Source organism: Lindgomyces ingoldianus (genome assembly GCF_010093535.1).
Source record: "Lindgomyces ingoldianus strain ATCC 200398 unplaced genomic scaffold BDR25scaffold_20, whole genome shotgun sequence".
NCBI lineage: Eukaryota > Fungi > Ascomycota > Dothideomycetes > Pleosporales > Lindgomycetaceae > Lindgomyces > Lindgomyces ingoldianus.
The window spans coordinates 679700-696579 of NW_022985181.1; the positions used below are offsets into that span (position 1 = coordinate 679700).

The 16880-nt window shown below is 47.1% G+C and overlaps 5 protein-coding genes across 5 annotated transcripts in view; 4 read left to right on the forward strand and 1 right to left on the reverse strand.

Annotated features, from left to right (window-relative positions):
- Positions 1-841: 841 nt before the first annotated feature.
- BDR25DRAFT_334825 (FAD/NAD(P)-binding domain-containing protein) lies at positions 842-2979 on the forward strand (the record flags this gene model as incomplete). Its single annotated transcript, XM_033692966.1, has 5 exons — positions 842-884; positions 937-1084; positions 1137-1143; positions 1196-2782; positions 2959-2979. The coding sequence occupies exons 1-5, from the start codon at positions 851-853 to the stop codon at positions 2977-2979; spliced, it is 1797 nt and encodes a 598-aa protein (XP_033546447.1). The 5' UTR covers positions 842-850.
- Positions 2980-5577: 2598 nt separating this feature from the next.
- On the forward strand, positions 5578-7272 carry BDR25DRAFT_356339 (uncharacterized protein; the record flags this gene model as incomplete). Its single annotated transcript, XM_033695620.1, has 12 exons — positions 5578-5906; positions 5933-5959; positions 6028-6058; positions 6097-6129; positions 6159-6335; positions 6363-6407; positions 6496-6597; positions 6641-6779; positions 6819-6879; positions 6959-7050; positions 7108-7145; positions 7180-7272. The coding sequence occupies 12 exons, from the start codon at positions 5578-5580 to the stop codon at positions 7270-7272; spliced, it is 1167 nt and encodes a 388-aa protein (XP_033546448.1).
- Positions 7273-7391: 119 nt separating this feature from the next.
- On the reverse strand, positions 7392-8684 carry BDR25DRAFT_304341 (uncharacterized protein). Its single transcript, XM_033690188.1, has one exon. The coding sequence runs from the start codon at positions 8626-8628 to the stop codon at positions 7708-7710; it is 921 nt and encodes a 306-aa protein (XP_033546449.1). The 5' UTR covers positions 8629-8684; the 3' UTR covers positions 7392-7707.
- A 904-nt stretch (positions 8685-9588) lies between these two features.
- Positions 9589-12355, forward strand: BDR25DRAFT_263474 (tetratricopeptide repeat domain-containing protein; the record flags this gene model as incomplete). Its single annotated transcript, XM_033686819.1, has 8 exons — positions 9589-9726; positions 9774-9999; positions 10047-10106; positions 10156-10467; positions 10512-10716; positions 10773-11137; positions 11210-11405; positions 11452-12355. Coding segments are annotated over exons 1-8 (2388 nt in total), but the record flags the coding sequence as incomplete, so codon positions are not given.
- A 3783-nt stretch (positions 12356-16138) lies between these two features.
- The window catches only part of BDR25DRAFT_371573 (TPR-like protein), a gene marked incomplete at both ends in the record, with an annotated part of 1139 nt that continues 397 nt past the window's right edge, over positions 16139-16880 (forward strand). The window contains one exon of the mRNA XM_033697193.1: positions 16139-16837. Coding sequence (XP_033546451.1) covers positions 16139-16837 — 699 coding nt within the window. The remainder of the gene's footprint in view (positions 16838-16880) is intronic.

The following is a 16880-nucleotide window of genomic DNA, read 5'->3' on the forward strand; positions in this document are numbered from 1 at the left end:
TTCTGCTGCGCTTTGATCTGTCGCAGCTCCCCCCAATGACCTGAACATCATTGCAATCCACACGTTCTGGAACCTTGACCGTTAGCGTGCAACCTATATGCCACCCTTCTCTCGGTGGCAATTTAGCTAGGTCCTTCCACAGGTGCGCCGATGAGAATGTCAACGTGCTGACCTCAGACCTCCTATGCCATGCAGGGAAACGGCACTGCATCAACCAATCGAAAGCGAGGCCATCATCTTTTTTCTTGTTTGGCTGTCCGCAGAGGGGCGAATCAACCAGCGTAGCGTGACGGGAAGGACACGATTCATTAGAGTACTGGGAACGCTCTCGCGATGAAGTTTGATGTGTTGTATTTTAGCAACGGCACAGCAGAAGCCTTTCCACTGCCAAGCTTCCTCCCACAAGCCGATTCAACCGAGCCATTCACGGCCCTCAAAAGAATAAATTTGGTCTAAATGATAAAAGAGCTGACGGGAGTTTCAGCCAATTGTGTTCTGATTTTTCAAGGCCCACAAAAAGTTTCGCTGAAAATGCTTCTTCGCCTGAAACCTATGTGATGCACCCAATGAAGGTTGCACAAATAATAGCCTTGCTCATAACCCCATTTCTAGTGTCCGTTGTCCTCTGGATCCGTAATCCCACTAGCTCGGTTCCTCCCTAGATTGTGCCACAAGCGCACATGGTCCTGTGCGGTCTTAAATAACGGAGACGGTCCGTCCTTCACAAAGGGGGCGAGGAAAACATGCCATGAACAAGATCTAAGCAACGTATATAATTGCACTGTTGCTAAAACCCACCCCACCCCCAAATTTTGACAGTCCCTGAGAAACATCTAGCAACGCTCCAAAGATGGAGTCTTTCGATTTAGTCATCGTCGGAGCTGGTGAGTGTTCTTTTGATGAATACTTCGAACCCTCAAGTTGATAATCTCCCAGGCATCCACGGCATGACTATGCTAAAGACATATCGAGAGGTCAATCCGAAATCTTCAATATTAGTGCTAGATAAAGGCACCTCACTAGGTGGTGTCTGGGCTAAAGACCGGCTGTATCCTGGTCTCCACACCAATAATCATTTCAGGACGTAGGTTACATTTACAAAGCTCTGCAAATGTATAAAAGCTAAGAATTAGCAGATTTGAGGTACTTGAGGGCTGGCAGCTCTCTTTTCTAAATATGCTTACGTGTTGAGTAGTACAGTGACTTCCCAATGAGTACAGAGGGCTTCGACTTAGAAAACGACCACGTTCCAGGCGAACACGTTAATGGTTATCTCTACAGTTATGCTCAGAAGTTCGACCTCCTAAGGCACATGCGCTTCGGCTCCAGTGTAGAATCTGCCGTCGACGAAGGTGACGTTGGGTGGACCTTGACGATCAGAGACGAAACGACCGAGAAGAAAGGCCTGAGCAAGATTAAGGCCGTAAAGTTAATCATTGCTACGGGCTTGACTTCTGAACCGTTTATGCCTAAAATGGATGGCAAGGACGACTTTGGAGCCCCGATTTATCATACCAGCGAATTTGCAAAGGCCTCAAACGGGCTAGGACCATATAAAAAGGTGGTACTTCTAAGCGGTGCCAAGTTTTCTTGGGATATAGCTTGTGCCTACGCATCTGCTGGGGTTCAGGTCGACTGGGTCATTCGGGAGTCCGGCCATGGGCCTTGTTGGATGATGCCAAATCGATTGACGCCTCTTAAAGCCATCCCAGAACTTCTTGTTCAAACAAGAGCCATCACGTGGATGAGTCCATGTATCTGGGGCGATGCAGACGGTTATCCTTCCATCCGGAAATTTCTTCATCAGCACTGGCTCGGTCGTAGAATCGTCGATGGCTTCTTCAACAAAATGCAGCACGGAGTCCTCGCCCACAACAATTACGACTCTCATCCTGAAACGGCGAAACTCAAACCTTGGGATGATGTGTTCTTCATTGGCACGAATCGTGGTCTATTGAACTACGATAGAGACTTCTTCGAGCTCGTTCGCAATGGTATCATCAGGGTTCATATTGCAGACATCACTCACCTCTCTGATCACACGGTCCACCTATCCAACGACGAAACAATCTCTGCGGATATATTAATCTGTGGAACGGGTTGGAAGGACGCTCCCCCTATCAAGTTTGACACAGAAAGGGAGCTCGGGCTGCCAGGTTCCACGTCGCCGGCTGCATGGAAATACATTCCCAAAGCCGACGCTGAGATCCTAGAGAAGTGCCCTAGGTTACAGAATCAGCCTGAGCAGAAAAACTACAAACCCCTGACAGACAACGCGACCGAAACAGTCAGTGAGCCATACCGTTTATATCGTTTCATGGTTCCTCCGGCGTTCATTGAATCTCGCACTCTCGCATTCGCAGGTGCTTATAGGAGTCCTGCTACTACTCTCATAGCTCAGGCGCAGGCACTTTGGATCACTGCCTTTTTAGGCAACCAGATCCCTTCCCTCCTTGAACCCGCCACTTCGGCTGAAGTCGCTCTACCATCTCTCGATGCGCGACCGGATTCTTCACACTCAGAGACTCCAACGGTGAACGCCAGCACCACGACAAATCGAATTCTCTACGAGACTGTTTTGCATACGCAATTCTTGAAATGGCGGTATAGCAGAGGGTTTGGAGCACGATTTCCTGAACTCTGGTTCGACTGTATTCCATATATAGATCTTCTCCTTGGAGATGTTGGAGTTCGGAATAAGAGGAAAGGGGGGTGGTGGAGTGAATGCTTCACGCCTTACTTCCCTAAGGACTACAAAGGGATTGTGGAGGAATTTCTAGAGGTAAAGAATGCGCGGAGGGCGGAATGTGAGGTGGAAGCTGCTAGTGGAGTGGAAGAGGAAGATAGGGCTGTACCTAACCCAAGAGTCGAAGTTGTGAAGGCTGGCTGATGGAAGGATGGCTAGAGAATGTTTCTCACGAGCGTGGCGGACGACATCACCTTAGTCTTTCCCTTTAGTGTTCCAAAGGCAAGCTATAGACGGACGGCATACTGGTGGCACCTTTAGCACTTGCCACCTAAGTTAGAACTGTTTTAATGAGAATTCTTCTTTAAAACTGAAGCTCTATCCTTGGAAACTTGATGGGTGATGCATGTGAAGCCGTTTTTGGCAGTCGTCCAGCAATTCTTTCCATTTAACATCATCGCTTCACGTCTTTCTCCATTCAACCCCTTAAACGATAACATCGCTCCTCACTCCCCCTTGCTCATCTCTTCATCTAGATGCACCTTCTGTATTCGATATGTCGTGCGATTAACCCTTGCACGGAGATGCTTTCGGTGTCCGGCCTTCAAAGTCCATTCCTTGGAATCCTTTAGCTGGCACTGGCCATTCACAGCACATCCGTTGCCGTCCCGGAAATGCCCATCTTACCCACCAACTGTTCTCAGGATGACCACAGAAGAACCCGATATAAACCTTGAAGTGCTTTTTTTCCGCCGGCAGCATTCAGGAGAGATCACTCCTGCCGGCAATTATTCATATGAGAACCTTGAAGGCGAGCAAGGCGAAACCTTGTGGCAGGGGTAAATTTAAGGTTACATTAGGGTGAGGTGAGAACGCAGGGGTTTGGCGGCTAAGCTGACATACGCGAGAGATAATTATTTAGTCGTTCGGGAAGCACGATGCTTATCAGTTGCCAACATGAGTTCTTCTCTCAGCAGTATGATTCATGTCGCTGTACAAAGTATGGGCGCGTAGGCCCTCGCGTGAGACAGCATAGTGTTCACCGATTGTTCGTGGGTCATGGCTGACGGATTGCCTATGTATCAGAATTCCGGCGCATGAAGGATTCGCAGGATGTGGGCCACGTGTACATGGGCCGGAACGAGAGAACTGTGACGCAACGACCCGAGCGATAATTCATTCACGGAAGACGGCGCCTGGGGACATAAATCCTTGATTGAACTAAATCCTTCGACCAGCTCGCCGGTTGCTATGGCTGCTATGACGGGTGTCCTGTACTCGGACGTCGACATCGGACCTTGGATTGACTAGTCAAAAGGTCCGATCTGTGGGGGAACCATCACGACGATTTCGGCTAGCGGCACGATAGCCGTTGCTTTCCTCGCTCTTTTCGTTCAATTTGCGGGCCAGCACCTCTGGTGCTTGTCTGCCTCATCTAGCATCAACAACGAGTAACGGAAGACTTGAGGCGCACGCTGCAGAATCAACGAGATATATCGACTAGAAGCAACGCGTCGCCTTTACAGACACTGTGGCACTTCATTCAAACTACGTAATTCTGACGATCATGTAGTCAAAGGTGGTAGAAATCGTCTGCACTCTCCATTCTATATCAGCCTTTTTTGTCGGTCTTATTCTCACAGTACGTATTCTTTCCTCCAAAATTGTCAGTACTAGTAGAGTGGATGTCTTGATCGGAAGACGTTTCTGCTGAGTGTAGCAAAATATCGACCCAGCCTTGGACGATGCAATGGAGAATTCGATGGAAGCCATCAAGTACATCACAACCCTCGCAGAGTTCAGCAAGCAGTGCGGGTGTCTATGCTACGACAAAACTTCTCGAGAGTGGGCTAGATTTTGTGAAGCCTTTACCAAATTCTTAATTCTATACACCGTGGTTGCAGATGCGTCACGTCCATTCGAGGATTCTATCTGTTACTATAACGACGGCTGAAATCTCGTGTTCGACACAGGACGGCTTGATATAAATACGGTGCTTGGCATCAATTTGCAGAAGGTCAATTTGCAATTCCGAAAAGTGACTGCTTGTGCACCAATTCCGCCTGATATGTTTACCTCGACCTCAAATGCGGATCAGACAGAAAGACCCAGCAATAGAACCTCTTACGAGCCCTTCTTGAAGTGGAGCTATGAAACCAATCAAAATGGAATGGACTTCGTCCTCTAAGACAACCGATCAAATAAGCTGTACGACTAACCATGGCGCAAGAATTAATATGGTGGCAAATCCCCGATAGCGTGTTTGGTTTAGATGCCACGCTTCTTATGTTATGAATTGTAGGGTTCCGATCATGGATTAAAGCAACTTTTACCCCTAGAGCATAACTTAACGACACCGTCGGCGATCTGAAAATACTATTTTAATGCTAAACGCACTGAGATCTTCGGAGCCATGCAGCGACCTTCGGTTCTCCGCTCCCAGGTGTATAATGATACATGGCTTCAGGGCCTGCAGCTTTATCATTCGAATAGCTTAGCAAGCCCGAAAACTTATATAAAGAACGTAGCACAAATTTTTCAAGAACGCCTCGAACGCCTTCTTTCTCTCCATCCAAGGCAATGGATTACCCACAAAAATTCCTCATAGTATCAATTCTACAACCCAAAAAACAAATTCTATACTCATCGCGTCAGATTTCTCCCAGTTGTTGGATCCGCAAAATTTGAGCTCCCATTAGCACGGTTGCAAGCAGCTAGTGTGGATGTCATCATCAATGCTATATACCGGTTCAACACCAACATCACCGCGCCTTCCTATAAAGGATCTAGTATGCTTGCAAAACACTCAACTCCTCACATATATTAAATGCCGCCACCGGATAACCAATGTCCATTTAAAATTTCTAGATATGTGTAATAGCTTTCTCACCATGTTTCAACGTGAAATCGTGGACCATGCACGCGGACCACCAACCCCATCCGCACAACAATTCATCGAAGTACCGACAACCAGCGCAGCACATGATCTATATCGTATGATCCGAGTCAGGTCCACCGGACGTTTTAGCAACATCAACACCCTTGCTTTCGCCTTGACTTTGGGGTTCTGCAGGCTCCTTATACTCACCAATGCATTTCTTGTGGGCCGTCTCTCCTGTTACCCTAATAAACGCGGCGTGTATCTTAAACAGATCACGGCTTGGGCTGTTGATAGTATCTTTCAAATTGAACGAGGAGTTTTCGAGCTCCAAGATCAAGGGTTTTAGAAAAGGGATCATAACGCAGTAGCAACGACTTAACAAGGGAGTTTGAGTAGGAAATCTTCACGGTCCTCGCTGGCTATCTTACATTGTCTAGGGTTGATCTCCTGCGTTTTCTAGGATTGATCTCCCACACACCATCTGCAAGAGAGTTGCAGAATCTATCAAAATCATGGAACTTTTTCAAAGAGCAAGGCGGCTCTTGGAAATCCCCACGACTTCGTATATAGTCGAGGCAACGGCGCTCGAAGATTCTGGCTACCTTATCTCTATTTGACTACGGACCTGAATATTCCTTCAAGTTCTTGACTGATCTAGCTGTCAAACTCATGTATACCCATGTACCGGGGAAGCATTTCTATAAAAAGAATCCAGGCCAATCATCCTACATGTCCAAAGTGTTGGCAATCGCTCTTTTCTTGTTTCGAGTGACAGCGAGCTAATTTGTTGTATAGGAACTCTCGAGGGCCAACGGGCTAACAAAATTAGAGTATAAGAAGGTCGATAGGTACTTCTAGAGGGAATTAAGACAACAAAAGAAGCCGCTAAGTCTAAGGGAAATTTCTTATGCGTTGGATGGGCTAGTAGAACACTTCACTCCAGCGATGCTTGAGATTAAGTTCGCGCTGTGTGGATTGCCGTGGCTATTCTAATTTGAGAAAGGGTAACCAGTGCTGCGGAATGACATATGTGCTAATGCGTCTCAAATCAAACCGAACAACCACCACTCTAGGATCCAAACCGCTACATTATCTTGGCAAGGTACAAGCATGCACAGGAGCTAGGCTTCGATACCTGCGTTCGCATCTACCTGCGCGGTGATATGTGCGGAGGCGGAAATAGTGACATCGAGGAAAACAGCTGGGCCTGGGGTTTCCTAGAGCCCTAGAAAATATTTGCATTCACCTGAGGAATGGGAGGCTGGGCTCGACTGCATCTCGCTCGGACGGAGACGAGGCTTTCCGGAAAGATGTAAAGATGCATGTTTGAGCATGCATCTTTGTCTAAATGGTTAGGGGATATGAAGGTCTAAGAGTTAGTGATGTCGCAGCTATTCCATGTTTGCCAATATGGAGGATTATGGAGGGTTGATGCCGACTATGTTAGAGCGCGCTAGAACGCGGGCCGGAATTTCGGGCATGGGTTAACCGGCATAATTCCTCCTATTGACTATAGAAGGCCTATGCCGAGATTTTCTAGCCGTACTAGAGCAAGATATCGCGTGTGCGGATCGTGTCGTTCCATATTATGCGCGATTCCTGAAAGTGCCAGGAATATATCAGATTTAATGACAAAGAAGGCTCCGCACGTCGCTCGACCAGGCCTTCCGCGAAAGATCTAACGTGGGCCGACGCCATTGGTTAGATCCCAGGGGCTTTGTCGTCACCATTATCTGGAACAATACATGTTACGTCGATCTAAAGATATCGAACCCCCAGGAATCGGTAGAGAATGCAAGGATCTTGGAACGTTTTGGGAAGGGATTCGAAGCAGAGATTGTCTGAGTATTCTTCTACAGTTCCTTGGTTATATTGGGAGAGGTAGTCTCCCCCTAGCTGGAACTTAGTGTGACGTACTGAGCTCGTTGTCTATGGGTATGATGAAGGTAAAAGTGAGCACTCCCACTCATTCCAATGTTCGCCTCAATGACGCGTATAGGCAGCTCAGGGCCTGCTCTATCGTTGCAATGCTGATACTGGCATCTGCACTTTTCTAGCCTCCGCCGAATTTGCAACTTACTTTCCTCAGAATCGAGGTTGAGCAGAAGCTACAAATCTAGTTATAAAACATACCTATTATTTACGCACCCATGACATCTCTCACTCCATCTACAATTTCTTCAATAATCTCCTCAACGCCTCCATTAATATCAACTTTCAGCACCATCTCCTCCTCTAAATTCCCTTCCTTCCCCTTCCCATACTTCAGTTTTTTCCCTAGACGATCTCCATCACCACCTCCTGCGGCGGCCCTAAGCGCGTCGAAACTCGTGAAGCCACGAATTGTGGCAGGATCTAATGGTTTAAGCACTGGAAATTCTTCCTCTTCTTCATTTTCATCGTCTTGCTCAGTATCCGCCTTGTATAAAGGTACAAAAATGATGCCTATCCTATATTCTCCTGTAGCCTGCCGAATGGCGTCTTTGTGCCATGGCTCCAGCTCCGGATGCGTCAAGACCATCAAAGCGGGATTGGATTTTCGGCGTTGTTCCTGCTCGGAGATGGCAAAAACCGACTGGTTGATATAACCGACGTTGTCAGATGGTGTGGCGCCCACAGAGCTCGCACTTGATGCCACCGACTCCACCGATCCTCTCCGGCTTGTGCTTCTCGACTCCTCCCCACCACCGAATCCAACAAATCCCTCGCTCGTATTCGCGGGCCTTGATTCCTCCGGGAACAGCAGGCCCGTTCTCGTCATCTTCCGCAACCACATCCTTTGATATATTCCCATTCCGCCATCCTCGCTTCTTGCTGCGCCCACGGCTGCCACTTTGGCATTACTCTCGTGCAAGGAATCGCCCTGGAATAGCGGACACGAAAGTGCTTTTGCGACTGACGTGGCTATCTGGACTTTTCCAGCGACTGATGTTGGCGCAAGGAGGAGGATGATGAATTTGTTGGGTTTGGTAATGGGGGAATCGGAGGGTGAGGGTTTGGAGGGTAAGTGGTGGAGGAGGGCTTGGGGAGTCTGCGGTCGTACGTAGGGGGCGTTGTCCATATTTCGAATATTAGAATTGATGAGAAGCGGTGCAGTGGTGATTGCGCGAAGGCGTTACAGTGGCGTGCAGGTTCGGCTTCCGGTTTTGCCCTCAGCTCGGGGTTTTCTCCACTAGCGCCTCGGCATAAGCTATACTAACTTTGGACTAGCTCTTGCGGCATGCTTCAAATGTCCTCACCCCTCTTCCGCTAAATGACTACTTGAATCCAGTTTTAATCACACCTAGGTTTATATATATATATATGATATGAGATTTTTACAAAACCGCGTACAATCTCACCGCTCGTGATGACAAGCACGGTCTTCACCATTGTTGCATAGGGCGAGTTGATGGGATAGGGCTGGCTATATTCCTCGAGTGCTCAGGTGAGGAGATAGCCAGGGGCTACACCCCCCCCTCATGAACGGGTTTGTAGCGCGTGTCTGTGCGGTTCCATACAAATCGTCCTTTTTCCACACAGATAATGTCTGTGCGGTGGCTACGCTACAAACCCGTTCATGGGTAGAGGGTGTAGGTAGTCTCAAATAGCCAGCCGGCCCCGGAAGAATCTATCTCCGAGCCCCGTAGTCTATGCACATCGATCAGTCATGTGACTAACCTGCTGTGGACAGTGCAGGTCCGTCACACCGCTTGTGCCAGTGCCAACCGCTAATCCTCTCGTTTGCGGTACACATATCCTTAGGGAACCGTGGCGTTCGGTGTTCTGTGTTAGCTCATTTTCCCGCTATGAAGTCGGTACATTGCAGACTATCGTCGCGACCGACGCCGGATTTCCTAGAATGTAGTTCGAAAACAGGTCTACTTGGTACCCAGCGGGTGCTGCAAAATTCAGCTGGCTGGGCAGGATGAGCGAATTGAATGCTGCAGGCAGCAGCGTCCTATCGCCGGCATGCCGCAGCCGTCTCAGCCTCATGATGTCCCTCGCGCACCACGTCGTCGGATATCACCTACACTACAAATTAGCCTCCTAACACGATGCAACGGATTCTCCGCCCGTTCCGATCAAAGAAGCAACCCGCCCCAGAGCTTTCAACGTCTCCGCCGTCATCAATCCTAGGCTTACAGGTGGTAGCTGAGGGTATAAACCCCATCGTCGAGTGCGTATGCCTCTATGCAGCTCCCTTTTCAGCTAACATGATATAAGCATTGTCGCCGTCCACGGCCTCAACGGACACCGCGAGAAGACGTGGACGGCAAACAACGGCATCAATTGGCTCTATGATCTCCTCTCAGCTGACATCTCAAATGCGCGCATTTTCTGCTGGGGATACGATGCGAATACCCATGGCAGCCGCGTTAGCTGCCAATACCTGTATGACCATGCGAGGTCGCTGGTTTCAGATCTTTGCCTTAAGAGGAAGCGCACAAATGTAGGACGGAGAGCTGTAGTTGTGAAATGCGCTTCTAACGCTGGTAGACAACACAACGGCCGATAATTTTTGTAGCACATTGTCTTGGCGGGATTATCGTAAAAAGTGTTAGCATTTGTTCAGTCTATTGTATTTGGAGCTGACCAGGATAGGTAGGCTCTTATCCACTCAGACGCGGCGCGACAAAGAGCACTAGAAGAACATCGGTCAATCAAAATGTCAACGTATGGAATCCTGTTCATGGGCACACCTCATCAAGGTGGCAACGGAGTGCAGCTAGGAAAGCTACTGGTCAATGTGGCGTCCGTGTTCGTGGCGGCAGATGACAGACTGATGAAGCATCTGGACCGAGACTCTGAATTGCTCCAGCAGCAGATTGGGCAGTACGGGCCAATCAGTAAGGAATTCGTGACGAAGTTTGCATATGAGGAGTATAAGACCCCAACAGTATTAGGCCATTCTATTATGGTATGTTTCGCTTCCACAAAACGCAGTAGAAGCTGAGTGCATAGGTGGTACCGCGAGCATCGGCAGTAGTGCCTGGTGAGGCCGATGCAGAACCGATCGCCATACACGCGGACCACATTAACATGGTTAAGTTTGCTTCGAAGGAAGATAGCGGTTACGTGACTGTGTCGGGCCATTTACAGATAATGGTTCAAAGTGCAGGGGATGTTATCAGTCTGCGATGGGAAGAAGAAGGCAGGGTTACTATCGGTATGTAGTACAATATATACCCAATTTAATTCGCATATAAATGACTCCAGCCATAGCTCGCTCCAATTTTGCAGAGAGCTTCTCCGTCCCCTTTAACCTGTCTGGGGCCTCGAAGACTAACTATTTTGTCGCGCGACAAGAAGAGCTAAACGACATTCACAAGACGCTTAGCGACAGTACTGGCCGTCGAGTGGTTACTCTCTATGGCTTAGGTGGGATTGGTAAAACCCAGCTAGCAATTGCATATGCTATGGCGCGCCGTAACGACTATTCAGCGATATTCTGGCTAAACATCAAAGATAAAGTCTCAGTAAAGCAGAGCTATTATCAGATTGCAGGACGGATCTCCCAAGAACATCCATCGGCCCGCCAGTTAAGTGGGATTACGGATGACAGCCAGAGAGACGATGTAGTGGCAGCGGTCATTCGATGGCTGGAACAAGCCAAGAATACGCGATGGTTGATGGTGTTTGACAACTATGACAAGCCAAAGATACCGGCCATTACAGACCCCAATGCGGTGGAAATCCAACCATTTCTCCCTAACCTAGACCACGGCTCAATTATTGTTACAACAAGGTCCTCAAGGGTGAATATAGGTCGCCGCATAAGGGTAGGCAAGCTAAAAGACGTACGCGACAGCCTACAGATCCTGTCTAATGCGTCACATCGAGAAAGTACAATGAATGGTTCGTTAGATTTTGACCTATTATAAGCAGCACTAACCATTCTTAGATCCTGCTGCGACTGAACTTGCGAAAGAGTTAGATGGACTTCCTCTAGCCTTGGCCACAGCGGGGGCTTATCTAGACCAGGTGTCGACAAGCTTTGCAGATTACCTTCGTTTGTATAAAGCATCGTGGCGAAAGCTGCAGAAAACGAGTCCCCAAATTAGCTCGTACGAAGACAGGCAGCTATACTCGACATGGCAGCTGTCCCTAGACCATATCATACTGCAAAACAAGCACTCTGCAATGCTGCTACGACTATGGGCATACTTTGATAACCAAGATCTATGGTTTGAGCTCCTGCAAGAAGGGAGATCTAGCGGGCCAGAATGGCTTTATCAAATAACAGAGGACGAACTGAGTTTCACTGATACAATGCGGGTACTGTGTGACTATGGACTTGTGGAAGTTGACAAGTCTTCACGAAATGAAGTAGAGCTAAAGGGGTATGGAATGCATAGCTGTGTACATTTCTGGACGGCCCATATGGTAAATGAAAAGTGGGATTCAGAACTAGCAGGTCTTGCGCTAGAGTGTGTGGCCAGGCACGTGCCAGAGCACAATGCTCAGAACTCATGGGTTACTCAGCAACGGCTTCTGCGACATGCAGGCAGGTGTTGGGAGTCTATTGCTCAAGGCAAATTAGATGATAACGGGATAGAATGGGCTCTTCATAGCTTTGGATACATGTTCTCGGTTCAGGGAAGACTTGGCGAGGCAGAGAAGATGTACCAGCGGGCCCTGCAAGGCAAAGAGAAGGCATGGGGACCAGAGCACACATCAACACTCGACACGGTCAACAACTTGGGCAGCCTCTACGCGGACCTAGGACAACTTAAGAAGGCAGAGGAGATGTATCAGCGGGCCCTGCAAGGCTTTAAGAAAGCATGGGGGCTAGAGCACACATCAACACTAGACACAGTCAACAATTTAGGGAACCTCTACAAGAGCCTAGGACGGCTTGACGAGGCGGAGGAGATGTACCAGCGGGCCCTGCGAGGCTTTGAGAAGGCATGGGGACCAGAGCACATATCAACACTCACTACAGTCAACAACTTGGGCCTTCTCTACGCCGAACTAGGACGGCTTAACGAGGCGGAGAAGATGTACCAGCGGGCCCTGCAAGGCAAAGAGAAGGTATGGGGGCCGGAGCACACACTAACACTCGACACGGTCAATAACTTAGGCAACCTCTACACGCACATAGGACGACTTAACGAGGCGGAGAAGATGTACCAGTGGGCGCTTCAAGGCAAAGAGAAGGCATGGGGACCAGAGCACACATCAACACTCGACACGGTCAACAGCTTGGGCAGCCTCTACGCGGACCTAGGACAGCTTGGCGAGGCGGAGGAGATGTACCAGCGGGCCCTGGAAGGCAAAGAGAAAGCATGGGGACCAGAGCACACATCAACACTTGACACGGTCAACAACCTGGGGTGCCTTTACGTGGACCTAGGACGGCTTGACGAGGCGGAGGGGATGTACCAGCGGGCAGCGTTCCCAACCGTACGTAATACGTTACGACTCGCCAAATCGATGGTTGTAACTTCTCAGATTGTGAGTACGTTTCAACGTAAGCATGACATTTAAGTCCACTTACAGAGCGTAACTGTTACAATTCACATTTCTCCTATGTTTTAATGTTTTACAAAAAGTTACGTTGTAACAGCTTATATATAGTCTACTAAGGACAATAATTTACTATAAACATAGCGCTAACATAGCTAGTTTTTCTATAGTTAAAGAGCCTTAATTATTAGGCTAGAGAGCTTATTTCTGTCACAGGTAACAGTCCTCCTACTGCTGCTAAAGCTCCTCTCACAGTCGCAGCTTGTAGATGGGATGGACAAGAAGTTAAGGGCAATTTTGTATAGCGTAGGATAGGTAAGCTGTCTAACTTGTTCTTACTATGTAAGAGGATTAGCAAATAGAGGGCTATTATTCTTAGCTATAGTAACGTCTTTGCAGTAACTGTTGTAGTATTGCTGCAATTCTGTTGTTTTCTGCTGCTTTTTATATAAATAATTGCTAGTAAGGAGGCTTATGTCCACAGAGAGAGTCTGCTTAAAGCCCTTATTATAATACTTGCCACCTAGTAACTTACGTTGCGTGGATAGCAGTTGCTTGTTGTCCTCTGCCTCTGCCTCTACCTTAGTATTAACGTACTTTTAAAAAACAGCCTTTATTAAAGCCTTAGCTTTCTTATGCTATAAGGGGTGCTTACGCTAGTAGTCCTTAAACTAAAGAAGATAAAGCTAAGGGTTAAGGATAGTTGCAACGCAATAATAAGATACAGGCAGCTTTATAATAAACTTTTCCTAGTATGTAAGCAACTTCTCTGTGCTAAATGCTACGCTAGATTTAAGGTAGTAATTGTTACTCTTACTCTTAAGTTTATCCCCCATCTAGAGAAGCTTAGTATATAGGTGTTGCAGGTTAACAACAGTTATCTATAGAGATCTGTACAAGCCCTTACCTTTAAGGTGTTTTGTTATAGAGTAAAAGACCTTAAGGAACTTATAGAGGTAATTAACCTTCTCCTATTTATCTTTAGTAATAATCTTAGTAAAAGCAGCATTATTAGGGATAGTAGAGTTAGCGCTATTATCCTTAGTGCCTCTCTGCTTATAAATAAACTTAGTGATAGTGTCCTTAAGCTTGTAACAGCAGAGGAGCATAAGATAGACGCTGTGCCAGTGTACGCTACTGTCTTATATAAGATTAAGGGTCCTAAAGCTCTAGAAAGGGTCCTTGTTGTTAAGAGTAGCTTAAAAAGTTATAAAAGCCTCCTAGTGTTTATGTAACGCTAACACTGCGTTTACAAAGTTATAGAGCTTACCTATAACTCTATGCTAACAGTATAGTTTAAATTAATCCTAAGGAGCAGCTTAGGCTAGCGCTGCTTTAAAAGCGTTTATCTCTTTCCTATATATAACTGCCTTGACTACTAGCTGGATTGTATGACTAGCGCAGCGTATACAGTGCTTAGAGGTGAGGGGCCTTTTAAGATGTTATGTAAGGGCAGAGATAGTTTTATTATTATTATTTAACACGTTGTTAGCTACTAAATAATAGAATTTTAACATAATTTTAAAGTTATTAATAACCTTAATAATCTCCCTAGCTTAGTTTGCCCCTGTATAGTTACTGTATAGGTTGCGAAAGCTAATAAGTACGTTGCAGTGCTAGTAGTTAACATCTATATTAGCATAGGTAAGCGTGTTGTTGTTAATTTTTACAGTGCTAAGGCGCTAAAATAATAAGCTAAGGTACACATACTAATAAAGTGTAACACTACACCTAGGAAGGAGAGGTGGTTTAGAGAAGTCTATATATTAACACTTAACACAATTTTGCTCTAGGCTATCCTTAGTATTGTTTAAATCTCTGCTCTCTAGCGCAGGCAGGCCTTGTTTACATAGGAAGAAAATGTAGTATCTAAGACTAAGAGAGCTGCAAGAAGATTAGCTTAGTTCTAAGTAAAAATGCCCTAAAGTTCTGCTAATAATGCTGTGTTAAAGAAAATGTTGTAAAGGATAACCTAATTAACAACTGCTACCTGCAACACTTCCTCCTGCTACACACTGTAAGAGATAATATATAATAAGCTAGCAACCTTATAAGCAGCTTTAAATAGACTTGCTAAGATTCTTAGTGTGTTAGGCAAGAGACCTTTTTTAAAAACGTTAATCCTGTGTTCTTTTCTAAGGTGGCTTATAATATAAGTGTAACTGTTAACTTTCTTCACCCCTTTGTAAACGCCCCTAGCGTGGCACCTTTTGTAGAGCTATAGCTTTACTTTAGAGCTGTCCTCCTTGTTGTTGTACACTAAATCTGCTCCATGCTGCCAAATCTGGGAGAGCTGCCAGTTCCTACAGAGCTAGCTCTTGTGCTTCACGTGATACCTGACTCTCTTAGGCCTCAGCTTCCTGTTTGCTAGCTAGAGGTTATCCCACTCTACAGTAAAAGCTACTCTGTTGTTAAGACTAGCGTCAGCTAGGTACTCCTTTAAACAGGCATTAGATGGTGTACTGCCTTAGGATAAAACTAGAGAGGAAGACAATAAGGCCTTTAACCTAGTAAGGTAATAAGAACTAGCATAATAAGATACATTAGTTTGCTAGGAAGAGCTAGCTCTAGAGGATCCTTAGGATAAAGCAGTACGCCTGCCGCGCTAGAGGAATTGGGACATTTGGCTTATGGTGGGTGGGATAATAGATGTGGATGAATTAATGACAATTTACAGGCTAAAAAGCTGACTATTTACATAGGATAGCACACCTCACTCCTAGCCTCCGCTGTGAGCGCTAATGTCCTATAAACCTTAGAGTTTTCACCTAATTGTTACTCTAAGAACGTGACCTTAAACACGCTCCTAACGCGATCCCACATGTGTCTAATTAGGTCCTATTTTAGTAGGAAAAGTCGCCTTTTTGAGACGTACTACGGTCTGTAATGGGCGCTCCTCCAGTCATACGTTACGACTCATATCTCTCCTACGTTTCAACGGCTCACGTGACTGTTACGGGTCGTATACTACGACTCGTAGTACGTACGGTTGGGAACCCTGCCAGCGGGCCCTGCAAGGCAAAGAGAAGGCATGGGGACCAGAACACACATCAACACTCTCTACGGTCAACAACTTGGGCCTTCTCTATGCGGACCTAGGACGGCTTGACGAGGCAGAGAAGATGTATCAGCGAGCCTTGCAAGGCAAAGAAAAGGCATGGGGACTAGAGCACACATCAACACTTAACACAGTCAACAATTTAGGGAGCCTCTACAAGAACCTAGGACGGTTTGATGAGGCGGAGAAGATGTACCAGCGGGCGCTTCAAGGCAAAGAGAAGGCATGGGGACTAGAGCACACATCAACACTCACTACAGTCAACAACGTGGGTAACCTCTTCGCGGACCTAGGACGGCTTGACGAGGCAGAGAAGATGTACCAGCGGGCCCTTCAAGGCTTTGAGAAGGTATGGGGACCAGAGCACACATTAACACTTGATACAGCCAACAACTTAGGGAGTCTCTACAGAAACCTAGGGCGGCTTGACGAAGCTGAGAAGATGTACCAGCGGGCCCTGCAAGGCAAAGAGAAGGCATGGGGACCAGAGCACACATCAACACTTGATACGGTCAACAACTTAGGCAACCTTTACGCGGACCAGGGACGGCTTGACGAAGCGGAGGAGATGTACCAGCGGGCCCTCCAAGGCAAAGAGAAGGCATGGGGACTAGAGCACACGTCAACACTCGACACGGTCAACACCTTGGGCAACCTCTACGCGGACCTAGGACGGCTGGATGAGGCGGAAAAGATGTACCAGCGGGCCCTGCGAGGCAAAGAGAAGGCATGGGGACTAGAGCACACATCAACACTCTCTACAGTTAACAACTTAGGCCATCTCTACGCGGACCTAGGACGGCTTG

Coding starts and splice junctions, on each gene's coding strand:
- BDR25DRAFT_304341 (XM_033690188.1), bottom strand. CDS start 8,628: ATGGACAACGCCCCCTACGTACGACCGCAGACTCCCCAAGCCCTCCTC.